This window comes from Nansenia antarctica (assembly GCF_963989245.1).
Source record: "Nansenia antarctica genome assembly, chromosome: 3".
Classification (NCBI taxonomy): domain Eukaryota; kingdom Metazoa; phylum Chordata; class Actinopteri; order Argentiniformes; family Microstomatidae; genus Nansenia; species Nansenia antarctica.
Window position 1 is genome coordinate 42,597,806 of NC_137688.1, and position 13,795 is coordinate 42,611,600.

General features: G+C 44.2%; 1 protein-coding gene across 2 annotated transcripts in view; it reads left to right on the top strand.

Annotated features, from left to right (window-relative positions):
• The first annotated feature begins 856 nt into the window (after positions 1-856).
• The window catches only part of atp7b (ATPase copper transporting beta), a 16,262-nt gene continuing 3,323 nt past the window's right edge, over positions 857-13,795 (top strand). Inside the window, exons 1-20 of one of the 2 annotated variants that reach the window (XM_080526412.1) lie at positions 862-1,126; positions 2,208-3,054; positions 3,770-4,024; positions 4,277-4,440; positions 4,745-4,906; positions 5,374-5,450; positions 5,734-5,917; positions 6,033-6,266; positions 6,398-6,489; positions 8,167-8,294; positions 8,522-8,676; positions 8,803-8,937; positions 9,106-9,300; positions 11,031-11,213; positions 11,413-11,608; positions 11,801-11,947; positions 12,239-12,381; positions 12,519-12,722; positions 12,981-13,098; positions 13,603-13,705. In XM_080526412.1, the coding sequence (XP_080382538.1) occupies positions 941-1,126; positions 2,208-3,054; positions 3,770-4,024; positions 4,277-4,440; positions 4,745-4,906; positions 5,374-5,450; positions 5,734-5,917; positions 6,033-6,266; positions 6,398-6,489; positions 8,167-8,294; positions 8,522-8,676; positions 8,803-8,937; positions 9,106-9,300; positions 11,031-11,213; positions 11,413-11,608; positions 11,801-11,947; positions 12,239-12,381; positions 12,519-12,722; positions 12,981-13,098; positions 13,603-13,705 (3,908 nt within the window). In that variant the 5' untranslated portion in view covers positions 862-940. Of the gene's footprint in view, positions 1,127-2,207; positions 3,055-3,769; positions 4,025-4,276; positions 4,441-4,744; positions 4,907-5,373; positions 5,451-5,733; positions 5,918-6,032; positions 6,267-6,397; positions 6,490-8,166; positions 8,295-8,521; positions 8,677-8,802; positions 8,938-9,105; positions 9,301-11,030; positions 11,214-11,412; positions 11,609-11,800; positions 11,948-12,238; positions 12,382-12,518; positions 12,723-12,980; positions 13,099-13,602; positions 13,706-13,795 lie in introns of both variants that reach the window. The other variant, XM_080526413.1, reaches the window with a different exon arrangement.

Genomic DNA, 13,795 nt, shown 5'->3' on the forward strand with positions numbered 1-13,795 from the left:
CAGCTTCTCTTTTGATTGCTTAGGATGTTGGTGCTTGGTGTGACATACCATGTCTGTAGGCTATAGTGTACCCAGTATTATAAAAGTGTTCCTAATAAAGTGTTCAGTGAGTGAGCGTGTGTGTACAATTCAAGAAACAACATCAAAAAATGTATTTGCCTTCATCTGCATGTGCTTGTTGATGGATGATCATGCTTGTTTGGACCGTCAACCTAGCCATAGTCCATACATCAAGATCTCTGGTGAGAAGTTGGTTTTAGATGTCCACATCCTACGGGCTAACTGGTGTTGAATTCAATGTTAGGCTATACAAATCTACATTTGTATAAAACACATGTTTGGGATAAGTAAAATCTGTGCAAATCTTTCCCATAATTTTTAATGTGAGATTGATGAGAAGTTGGTTTAAGATAAGCAAGGGTTTTTTATATACTTTGTGAAAATGATAGTCTAATGAAATTTGAAAATGATTTGCAAATGCATTTCATATTCATTGTCGCGGAATTCTCTGGACTCCCCATGGAGTTTACACAACATTACACACATTTTTATTTGTGTAATGTGGGCAAAACATAATTGCCCTTTATGCACACATTGCACTGCATAGGAATAAAACACGCGCCGAGTGCAAAAGTTTATATTGTTATTGTGGGTGCTATTACACAGCTAAATGCACCCTTACAAGTAGGCCTACTACAGTAGTTACGTGCCCTGAAGCCGGCCGCAAAACACTGATTTTATTGCCCAGACTGCCACTGAGCCCGTTTCGCAAGCAGACCGACTTTTGCCACAGAGCCCGTGGTGTCGCAAGCAGAGCGAGGTTACTCACGCGCACCGCTAATGTCTTTTCGACTTTGCCTGATAGAAATGGAAAGTTAACCAACGAACTTTTGCACTCTAGTGTTATGCGGAAAAGAGGGAACAAAAGACTCAAGAGATCATGTTTTCGGCAAAGTCGCCAAATAGACTTACTAAATATGTTTCGAAATCGGCCGTTAGTGAACAGGTCTGTATGTCTGAATGTCAGTCTACACGGCAGGCTGACTGCGCTTGTAGAGTCTCATCTGTCCCAACCGGACATATTATAGGGAACCACGGGAACGGAACGAATCGAGGTTATCAGAAGGTAAGAAAGGAGCGCACTGGTCATTTTTGCACGTGTCATCCCGAGCCAATTGTTCTTTCATAGGTTAGATATCATGTTTATTCTGGCTGCTACATTAAATCGTGTATTATATAGATCATTATGTTACACTGTTATATTCGACAGATCAACTGTCCGCGTAGCCTAGGCTATATGTATTTACTAGGCTATAACTGTACTTTGAACACTACCAGGGCTCACTTACAGTTCAGCAAACAGCAGCATTTTAGTGGATGTTTTTGGGCTTTCCTGTCCTGGTTTTATACAGTCAACAAACATGATTAAACAGAAGTTATCTATCTATCAACCATAGCCTATCTCTTGTGGTTTACTGTGCATGGATCATTATCATATACATCGAGCTCCTGAACATGGTCACAAGAAAATAATATCACGTTGAAAAATCATGTTTCACATTCACCAGCATACAATCTGAAAATCACAGGTGTGAAGAAGATGTTGGCTACTCCAAATTTGTATTGTTAAAATGGCGCAGTGGTGGTTCTGGCTGTGTCCCTGCTTCCACTCCACTAAGCCCTACTCTAAAGTGTCAGATCCAGATGAGTGTTGACTCTAAGCAGTCACATTGGTGCCGTGTGAGCAGGGTTATGGCTTCTCTCAGACACCAGTCATGTGTTCATTGTGCTTGTCCAGGAATGTTTTTTATGTTTTTAACACCCATGTTAACACACCACCTATGGGTTCCACGCATACACATCCTGGCAATGTTAGTGTAACAGAGGTGGTTTGATTAACATCTTACCTAGAACCCGACTGTTTGTGTTTGCTCCTCGAGCTAATGCCCAGACTTGAACTCAGTGGGATAACACTGTCTTGTAATACACAGGCAACATTGGTTTGAATCCAGACGGTCACATTTTTAGAACCCCACACACACACACTTCGGCAATTACACTTAGGGGACCCAAATGGCCAGCTGATGCTTGGGCTAATCAACTACACCCAAGGCCAGGGCCGAATCATTGTTACATGTTAAAGAAGTGTGACATCCCTCTCAAGTTTCATCTCGCTTTATCTCTCTAACTCTTACTCTATTCTCCAGGAGAATGGGAGTTCCTGTGAGGCCTGGTGCCCTCAGAGGCGGGCCTACGAGAACCTGGCATATGAGCCTGGAAGTCAGAACGAGCTGAGGACCCTCTCTCAAGCTACGTTCAAGCTCTCTGGCCTTACCCCTGAGTCCTCCGTCCAAGCCATCAAGAGCCGCATCTCCAGCTTGACGGGAGTAGTGGCTGTTAGCTTGTCCACGGCGAGTGGCTTGGCTCAAGTTGACTACGAGGCTTCGGATATCACCACCAGGGAGATCTCTCTAGAGATCCAGGCCATGGGTTACAGCATCATGGATGTGGCTGGGGAGGAGGTGACCAAGGTGGAGGAGACAGAGGCCTCAGTATCCCTGACAAGGATGAAGGTTGAGGGTATGACTTGCAAGTCCTGCGTACGCTCCATCGAGGAACGGATAGGTACCCTGCCAGGGGTTCTCAATATCCAGGTGTCTCTCGACAAGGGCGAGACCGTGGTGACATTTCAGCCGCACATAGTGACAGCTGAGAAGCTAAGGGAACAGATTGATGATATGGGTTTTGAAGCCACTTTATTAGACAAAAGCACTCACAGACCAGTCACTGGCGGCGTGGACCTGGGGCAAGAGATGCCTTCAAATTCCATCTTTGATACATCCACTCAGACTGTTATCATTGGGATTGTAGGTATGACCTGCAACTCTTGTGTACAGTCCATTGAAGGGATGATCTCTCAGATGAATGGGGTGTTTTCTATATTGGTGTCACTAAAGGAGGAAAAGGGAACAGTTACCTTTGACCCTAATCTTACTCAGCCAGAGAAGCTAAGGGCAGCCATTGAGGACATGGGCTTTGATGCATCAATTACAGGTATGTTCATTAATGTACTTTCTCAACTACATTTTCTGGCTAGGTCGACATATAGATATATTATTGACATATTAACTGAGTAGACATATTGTTCTACAGAATGCTGAGTAATGTTGTAGGACGCAACTCACAGCTTTATTAAACATCCCCAAAAGCCTGAATGTCATAGAGTCTTAACACTCTCTGATGCATTCAATGCATTCCATTTCTATGCAGTTCACTTCCAGCCTTGCTATTGGTGGAGTGGAGGCAGTGTTTGGCCACAGGTCTCCTTGGAAACCAGACAAGTGTGCTTTCTAGTGTAGCATCAAGTGTTCTTGAATTACTCAGACTTTTCCTGGCTGATTTTAATGGCACAATGGAGCCAGTCAAGAGAATTAGCCTAAGCGGATTATGGAAAGGTTTATGTTTCTTTGATGTTAGATTTTTTTTCCTTCAATGTTCTACAGGTTATCTAGGTCGTTCTGGCTTTGTATTTATCCATCATGTATTTACAGTAACTTTGATCCCTGTTTAGGCTTTATTAGTACACACACAGATTAAGCCAATACATGCATCACACTTTCAATGGAGACTCTCCATTCAAGATAATTTGTTATTTCTATGCTTACTAGGCTTACTATGTATTTATTTTTTTAAATCAATTCTATCTCCATCCATGCATCTATCTATCCATTTGTGTGTGGCTAATATGTTGTTTTCTATTCTTCTGAAGAGCCTGGTTCTGATCTCCGTAGGTCCAGTGCCCCTCCCATGTCCTCCCATGTGGGGTCCCCCAAGATGGCTGGCAGCGGTAGTGTTGACCGTTCCCAGGTGTCTACCCCTAGCAATAGCTCTGATCCTACCAAGATGGCCACAGCCAACGGTAGCTCTGAGGATAGGAAGGTGCAGAAATGCTTTATCTGTGTGACAGGCATGACCTGTGCTTCCTGTGTGGCTAACATTGAGAGGAGTCTCCTCAAACACAGAGGTGAGTGATGTCATCCTTAAAGTCACTATCATCTCCTGTGAAGAACTTTTGAACTGGTAGTATTATTGTGGCTACATGATTGAAATGTGTTGAAATGTGTTAACCACTTTCACTGGTTTGTGGTTTACCACACACACACACACAATTGTGACTCCTTGTGATGAAGTGTGTGTGTGTGTGTGTGTGCGTGTGTGTGCATGCGTGTGTACATGTTTGTCTTTTTGGTTTTGTTTGTTTGTTTGTTTGTTTCAGGTGTCATCTCAGTGCTTGTTGCTCTCATGGCTGGAAAGGCAGAGGTGAAGTATGACCCGGATGTTATTGACGCAGCTCTGGTAACAAAACTAATACAGGGCATAGGCTTTGGTGCCACACTGATAGAAGACAATGCTGTTATGGACGGGAAACTGGACCTTTCTGTGAGTTCTGCTCTTAGGCTGAGCACATATATATATATATATATATATCCTCGTATCGCCTATGTCAAAAGGGCTTGCAGTAGAGTAAAATAAGGCATAGGAATCATAAAGTAATGATAATCTTTATTTCTTTAGCTTTTGTAATAGACCCCAAGTGCCTACGGTTCCCTATAGCAATGTTTCAGGGATTACCTGCCGTCATAGAAATGAATCAAAGGCTTCATTCTGCTTATGCTGTGTACCCCATTACCATTTGGTCCCAGGGTTGTAAGGTGCAACTGAACTGTGCTTCTGTCACCTACAGATAACTGGGATGACATGTGCGTCATGTGTCCATAACATTGAGTCCAAACTCACCAGGACCAAAGGAATTCTTGAGGCCTCGGTTGCTTTGGCAACCAAAAAAGCCCACATCAAGTTTGACCCAGAAGTGCTTGGGGCTCGAGATATCATCAGACTCATTGAGGTATGTCACTTGATATTGTTCTCATATAGGTTTGAAAAGGGTGATAATATTCGCTGTACATAGAAAAAAAAGAAAAAAGAATAAAAGGTTTTGCAAATGAGTGTCGAGGATATAGGAAAGTACAAAGGCAAGATTATTTAATTTTTTTTGAGTTTTGCAATGAATTGTTATTCAGCTTTAGATACATTTGACCAAAAATAAAATTACGATTCTGTCAAAGGATTGAGGAAAACTAATACAATTTGGAATTACTTACTTTCTACACCCCCCACCCCCACCCTCTCCTTCTCACTCCCACTCTCTCTCACTCTCTCTCTCTCTCTCTCTCTCTCTTTTTCTCTCTCTCTCTCTCACACACACACACACACACACACACTCACACACACACACACACACACACACACACACACACACACACACACACACACACACACACACACACACACACTACACGTACTACGTACTAGGGGCTGGGCTTTGGGGCATCTCTGTTCAAGACCGAAGGCTTTGGAAAAAACCTGGATCACCAGGAGGAAATTCAACAGCAAGTATCTGTTATAGCTCTTTCAGAGAGAGTGCTTCAGTGTATTTGTTTGTGTCTGTGCCTACTGTAGATAGAAAGTGTCCTTCCAGTTGTTGTTTCTTAGTTTTGTTTGGTGTGTGTGTGTGTTTATGTGTGTGTATCTTGAATACTAATGAATTAATGAATTAATGAATTAATGAATTAATGAATTAATAATTATCTAATAATTTTGTGCTCCTGCTCATCTGATGAGGTTTGTGTGTCTGTGTATATTTGTTCGTGTGGATGTGTGCCTGGGTTCTAGATGGAAGAACTCATTTATGTTCAGTCTGGTGTTTGGGGTACCTGTGATGGGGCTCATGATTTATATGATGGTGATGGACAGTCAGCACCAGGAGCATGGTGGCTCTATGCCCGAGGATCAGAACCTGCTGCCGGGCCTCTCCCTCCTCAACCTGGCCTTCTTCCTGCTCTGCACACCTGTCCAGGTAATATCCGACTTGGCCCAGTGTCAATGCTGGAGGTAATTATTTGGATACAGGACACATATGGCAAGGTGCAAATGGGGTTTATCTCCCCCCTCCCCCCTTTCTGTCTCATCAGATCTTTGGGGGCCGTTACTTCTACATACAGGCCTATAGGTCATTGAGACACCGTATAGCTAACATGGACGTCCTGATTGTGTTGGCTACTTCCATTGCCTACGTCTACTCCTGCGTTGTCCTAGTCGTGGCCATGGCAGAGAGAGCCGACCAAAGCCCCGTCACCTTCTTCGACACACCGCCTATGCTATTTGTATTCATCGCCCTCGGCCGATGGCTTGAGCACATCGCAAAGGTATGCCTCAGGTGGAATCTCTGTCATTGTATTACGCAGTCACTTCATTGCTTAGACATTGCGTGTTTGTGTTTGAAGTTTCCTCAGTTTCCTCAGTTTGTGGCGCTGTGTTGGGTGTCTCCATTCTGCAGAGTAAGACTTCTGAGGCGTTGGCCAAGCTGATGTCCCTGCAGGCTACCGATGCCACTGTGGTCACTCTAGGTACCGACCACGCCATCATCAGGTACACCCAGCCCTCACTATCTCACAGTAACAGCAGCTGAAGACAGTAGTGCCACGTACATACCAGGGTTTCCGTTAGAAAAATGTGGTGCCGGTCAACGTGTCCGGGAAGATTTCAATTTGTCGGACAAACGGGAAAAATTCCGGTCATCATATTAGAATATAATATAGGTGTTTGTCGCGGTGATTAGCTGTTGTGTAGCCTATATAGGCCATTTAATGTCCATTTCTCATCCGATACGATTAGATCGCGAACTATATAATAATATAGGCTTTCATGATTCGCATGCGCTATGGCATAATATGTCCAGGGCTGCACGCGCGCCACACTGGGCAGCCTAGTCACCTTTGCTACTTTGAATTACGACTGTAGGCTACTTTAAGATGTTTATTTCAATTGCATTAATGGGATTTGAGTATGTAATTAGTAATTTTAAGTATGCCTAGTTTAGCTTTTGATGGCTATTTGAACGGACTGCATCGATCGATCAATGAACGGACATTACGTTAACTGAAGTGTGTTAAATAGTTTCACGACAGTAATGTAAGTTTTTTATATTCTCTTTCCAGTTTTACCCTTTTTATCAATAAAACAACGTAATTTCTATAACCACGTCTCGCTGATTGGGAAGGCATTAAGTCTAGCTGCCTGTCAAATCATACTTTCTCAGACTCGGGAGTATGAGAATGGGGAGGATGTATCGGGGGGGATACACACCCGTGGACTATTTCACCTTAGTGGCACAAATTAAACTCTAACACTATAGATAGACTAAAATGATGGACACCGACTGAATAACTGAGTGGGGGAAGACAGGTCTCAAATGTGAAACAATTATAACATTTAATACATAAAGATAAAACATACACAAATATATAACATTGATATCCCTAAACTCAAATGTAGTGTGGTATTGTCAACCTAATCTAATCAATCCTAATCTAATGGTACCAGTAGCCCAGGTTGTCGATAGTAGCGCACTACTCCCGTAGTACTTCTCCCGACTCAGGGCTGGAACGGGCACGGCAGGCTCAATCAATGAACGGGGTTGAGATGGCCGCTAGCGTCCTTTACTAGCCGCATCTCACGGCCCTCGGTGGTCATTCACTGTGCTCTAGCACATCCAAAACACGCAGAACAATAACCTTGACTCCGGTCACTGCAGTGGTTTTATTTAGACTAGATCAAACTAAATTACGGTAACTGACTAAACTACGGTACTCGCGCCGTTGAGAGACAGGGTTGCCAGATGGGGCGGGTTACCGCCGAATGGGCTACTGTGTTTAGCGGTTATTTTCACTGGACAATATGACCGAAGAGGTTTAAATATGTCGGACTTCAACAGATTTTATCGGACAAAGACCGGTAATTACCGGTTAACGGAAACCCTGGTACATACTTAGTTTTTCATACTGTATGTGTCAATCTTGTGTCTGTGGCCAAAAGGTCATACCGTAATCTATGGTCTTTGGGGTATAGTATGGGTGATGACACTCTGTAGATGTATTAGTGGGTATTGATTAGATTAGTGCATTAGCTGGGCATGGTTAAGGGACATGGTACTGTAATATGAGGGCCATGGAATTGAGCCATTGCAGCATCACCTCTACTCTTGCAACAATGTGCTTGTGTGTCTTGGTCTGTATGTATGTCTGTCTGTCTGTCTGTCTGCCACAGTGAGGAGCAGGTGTCTGTGGAGCTGGTCCAGAGGGGAGATGTTGTGAAGGTGGTTCCTGGGGGAAAGTTCCCCGTTGATGGGAAGGTGATCGAGGGCAGCTCAATGGCAGATGAGTCCCTGATCACAGGTAGGGGATTTCACCAGGGATCAGAGATCTTACTAGTCTTTTTGAAAGAAAACAAACATTTAAAAAGATTTAACTATAAAGGTAGCTACAGTAGTGTCTAAGGTTGATTGTGGTTCATTACAGTCACTGTGATCTATGATTCATTGTTGTCTTAAGTGCATTTTTGACTCATTCCATACATGGTCTTTGTGGTTCATTGTGGTCCGTTTGTGGTTGTCTCTGGTCAGGTGAGCCCATGCCTGTGAGTAAAAGACCTGGCTGTTCAGTGATTGCTGGGTCCATCAACGCCCACGGAGCTCTCTTAGTGCAGGCCACCCATGTAGGAGCAGACACCACCCTCTGCCAGATAGTCAAGCTAGTGGAGGAGGCCCAGACCTCAAAGGCAAGACATGTGTACCCATATTGTACATACACAGACATGCACTCGTACACACAGCTTCTCTCTCTCTCTCACTTTCTCTCTCTACAGCTGTACTCACTTCTTAAACATAAAGCTTTGTTTCAACAGGCTCCTATCCAACAGTTTGCTGACAGGCTGAGTGGGTACTTTGTTCCCTTCATAGTCATTGTCTCTGTGCTTACATTGCTGGTCTGGTTGGTGATCGGGTTTGTCAACTTTGACATTGTGAAGAAGTATTTCCCTGTGAGTAACTGGAAGAGCATGTCAAAATGTATCAAAGCATGGCATTGACAAAGCATGGCATACTTTGGCCTAATCCTGATTGACATCTTGGATGGTATCTTGTTTTGTGTGGAAAATGGATGAATAAATAAGAATGAAGTGTGCACACATTGTGTTTTCTCCTCTCAGGGCTACTCTTCGAAAATCCCCAAGACGGATGTCATTGTCCGCTTCGCCTTCCAGGCCTCCATCACAGTGTTGTCCATCGCCTGCCCCTGCTCCCTCGGCTTGGCGACCCCGACAGCTGTCATGGTGGGCACTGGGGTTGGCGCTCAAAATGGCATCCTCATCAAGGGAGGAGAGCCGCTTGAGATGGCCCACAAGGCAAGTTACCACTGTACTTCCTCCACATGTTTCCTATAAACCAGTGATTCCCAAATTGTAATAAAGGTACAGTAATTACAGTAACATAGTATGCACTGCACAGACATGGGTATACACAAAGGTATATATGTGTGTGTGTGTGCGCGTGCGTGTACTGTTTGTGTGTCATCATGCCCACACAGTTTGTGTGTGTGTGTGTGTGTGGATGTGAGTGGGTATGTGTGTGTGTGTGTGTCCTATGTGCGTATGTGTAGATGTGCTACAGTTATAATTGATTTACATTATGATGATATATTCATCATGTCTCAAAATCATATTGTATCTTATCTTACTTACCATTTTATCTTATCTTATCTTAGTACTACCTCTACTACGTATACTACTTTTTCAAAATATATCAATAATAATTCAACAAATAAGTTCAGTCCATTCAAAGTGGAGGAGGGGTCAAGCTGTCAATCAGAGGGTGAGGGACCCAAGTCTCAGACACAGGAAGTCCTCAGCCAAATCTGGAACCCCGGAAACAACTTCCTGTTTCTGCCTTTTCCTTGGAGGCTCCACCTCCACCTCCTCCTCCTCTTCCTCCTCCATAAGTCTGGCCTTCCTCTTCTTCAGCAATGTTACTGAAAGAATGATGGCCTCTCTATCTCTCTGGTGGTCACTCAAAGCCCTGGACATCAGTCCCTTGTAGATGTGGACCAGACGACCCTTATCCTGCTCAGACAGGTTGTGGTCGTGCATGATCTGGTAGCAGTGGTGCTGGAGCACGGTCATGTTGTGTCTGAACCGCTGCTCCCAGTTCAGCCAGGTGTCCCAGGGTGGGAGACCAGGGGCGGCTGCCTGCACAGGTGTGTGAGGCTGAGGAGAGGGAGGGTGTAGAAGAAGTCATGATACATTTCTGAATAATTCTTGTTACAATGTAATTTCTTCACAAATTATGCAGTTTTACAAATAGTCATAGAGTTGTAGAGAGTTTTGGGCGAGAGAGAGGTACTCACTGGAGATGTGAGCCGAGACTTGGTTGCACACCTGCCTACCTCCCCTGCAGCAGAGAGCACTTGGAGTGTGGCAGAACGGTCAAGTTGTTGAATATGGACGCTCATTTTTTAACAATGTGGAATTTTAGCTTGTAGAAATAAGTCACAGGTCTAGTCTTGGGGTTGTTGCCACCAAAACTGAATTCCATTCAACATTACTGCCTATCAACCAAACATTCTAATCTCAAACATTCTGCTGAAGTTGCTAGGATTGATTGTGACATCAACATATTCAAAAGTAATTGCATCTTTATAATTCTTGAGGCAATGAGTCAAATGTGTATATTTTCAAATCATATTTTGCGCTCAGCAACCAAACATTATAAATTCAGAGATTCTAAATGATTGTGATGGCATCAAATCTACAGTGTGTGTGTGTGTGTGTGTGTGTGTGTGTGTGTGTGTGTGTGTGTATGTGTGTATGTGTGTATGTGTATAATACCATATGGCTACATTACCCTCAATTAATTGATTTTGACCATTCATTCATTATTACTTAACCAAGTTTTTGATTGATCTGAATATACTGTAGATAAACAATTTAAAAAGTAGATATTTGTCCTTGTCAGGTTGATGCCCAGAAGGCTGGAAGGGCATGTTTAGGGTACATAAATATTAGAAAGGTTTGACTTCTTTTAATCTAAAAGCCAGTGACAGAGAGAGACTGACAGAAGTGTATTTCTTCTGCCTCAGATTGGTGCAGTGATGTTTGATAAGACAGGCACTATCACTAACGGTGTCCCGCGAGTGACACGCGTCTTGGTGCTATGGGAAATGGCGCGGCTGCCCCTGCGGAAGATTTTGGCAGTGGTTGGCACTGCGGAGGCCAATAGTGAACACCCACTAGGTATGGCTGTGACCAAGCACTGCAAAGAGGTGAGACTAAGAACTAATTGACAAGCATTTACCTTTGATACATACTAAAAAACTGAGTTTACTCTTGCTAGGGGCCTTACTAACCCTTGCCCTCCCCCTCCACTGTGTGTGTGTGTGTGTGTGTGTGTGTGTGTGTGTGTGTGTGTGTGCGCGCGCGCGTGCGTGCATGTGTGTGTTTCTGTGCATATGTGTATATAAGGAGCTGAAGACAGATGCGCTGGGTTATTGCCAGGACTTCCAGGCAGTGCCTGGCTGTGGGATCAGTTGCAAAGTTTCAAACTTAGAGGAGCTGCTACAACAGGGTGACCAGAGCACCTGCAATACCCAGCTCCAACTGCAGGGGGCCACCACTGATGAAAGCAGTCTTGTCACTGAGGCAGACCTACAATCTACAGGTCTGTGTTGCATTTCACCGCAGTTGTTTTCTCCTCTACCTTGTTTTCCTCTCTTGCTCTAGTCTCCATTTGAGCTCATCTCCATTGACATGATTGTGTGTGTATATTGTGTGAAGGATTTCAAGGTTAGATTGCCCTTGCATGGTATTAAAAAGAAAACATTGCCTTTGTGTGTGTGTGTGTGCTGTCCAGGTGCCTCTACCCGCCACACCTACTCTGTCCTGATAGGGAATAGAGAGTGGATGAGGCGGAATGGTCTCCACATCGGAGCTGATGTGGATGATGCCATGGTCAGTCATGAGACCAAAGGACAGACAGCCATCCTAGTAGCTATAGATGGTACAGTTTTGGCTCAATAAAAGTGAAAAATATGCACTCATTAGTGGACACCATTGCAATATGATTTTTCTTCTGTTGTTTTTCATCAATCTTTGCATCTCACAAATACAGTACATTTAAATAAATCAGATCAAGTCGACAATAGAGTTTATGACCGTAAAGATTCAGATGTTTGTGGAAGTTAAGCTTCTTTTAGAAGTGATAAACCTGCTGACACACTTTTGAGAAACGTTCATGTATATTAATGTCTCTACATCCATCCATCCATCCGTCCGTCTCCCTGTGCCCTAGGTGTGCTGTGTGCCATGCTGGCAATAGCAGACACAGTGAAGACAGAATCTGCGCTGGCTATTCAAACCCTGATCAGTATGGGCATAGAAGTGTTCATGATCACAGGGGACAACAGGCGCACGGCTAAGGCTATAGCCGCACAAGTAAGAGAGACAACAAACAGATACAGTACATAAACACACACACACACACACACAGACACACTCACACACATTCATACATGCGTTCAAACATACAAACACCACAGCAATGAGGAGCATGCGTGTGTGTCTGTATCCAGGTGGGCATCAGGAAGGTGTTTGCTGAGGTAATGCCGTCCCACAAGGTGGCTAAGGTCCAGGAGCTGCAGGAGAGAGGCCTGAGGGTGGCCATGGTGGGAGACGGGGTCAACGACTCGCCGGCCCTCGCCCGTGCCGACGTGGGCATCGCCATTGGGACGGGCACTGATGTGGCCATCGAGGCAGCAGATGTGGTTCTTATTAGAGTAAGGGGCTGCATCAGGGTGGTGGTGGTGGGCTAGGATGTAGTGGGGGCATAAATACACAACCACAGGCATGCCTGAGGTACCTTTCTTTTAGTTCATTTTAATGGTGAATTGTGTTTAAGCTCAACATCACTTAAAACCGCCCCCAAAAAAACATGAATAGCAGAATATATCCCAGAGAGTGCCTTTAAAGGCTCATGGCAGACCTGAGGCATTTCCAAAGGGTTTTTATTTGGGCTGGTTGTACTCTCTGTGTAGAATAATCTCCTGGATGTGGTGGCCAGTATTGAGCTGTCCAAAAAGACGGTACAGAGGATACGAATCAACTTTGTCTTTGCGCTCATCTACAACCTGGTAGGGATTCCCATCGCTGCAGGTGAGACCAAGCCTGACAAACCTCACAAACACACAATCAGATTAGTCTGACACAGATGCCCATTTTTTTCCACTCTTTGTAGAATCAAATCTGTTTTTCTTCCTGAAACCACATGCTGTCTCTGACAACCTGAACAAGTCAATCATTCACCACCAAGAGCAAACACGACCTGTTTATTTTTGTGTGTGCACATGACAAGCCTACAGAGATTTATTGGTTCTATAAAGCTAAAGCTTCCTTTTGTGGTTTGTAGCCGTCTTAAGGTCAAGTAGTAGCATCTTTCTGTTTACACAACACGTCAGGCTTCCTCAAAATGATCATGGAACATTCTCAACCTCTATTACTTTTTAGGCTTGTTGTATAGGTATGTGCAAGTGTGTGTAGATATGTGCATTTCTGTGGATGTGTGTAGGTGTCGATGATGTGTGTGTGTGTGGAAGGTATTGATGGATTGTGCGTGTGTGTGGGGAGCAATAAAAAAGACTTATGTATTCTACATCCTAGGTGTGTTCATGCCTGCTGGGCTGGTGCTACAGCCCTGGATGGGTTCAGCAGCCATGGCTGCCTCCTCAGTGTCCGTGGTAGTCTCCTCCCTGCTGCTCCGACTGTGAGTACACCATTTGTATGTGTTATACTCTCCTTTCATCTATCTGAGTCTGCAACACACACATGCACTTGCACTCAGGCACACGCACAT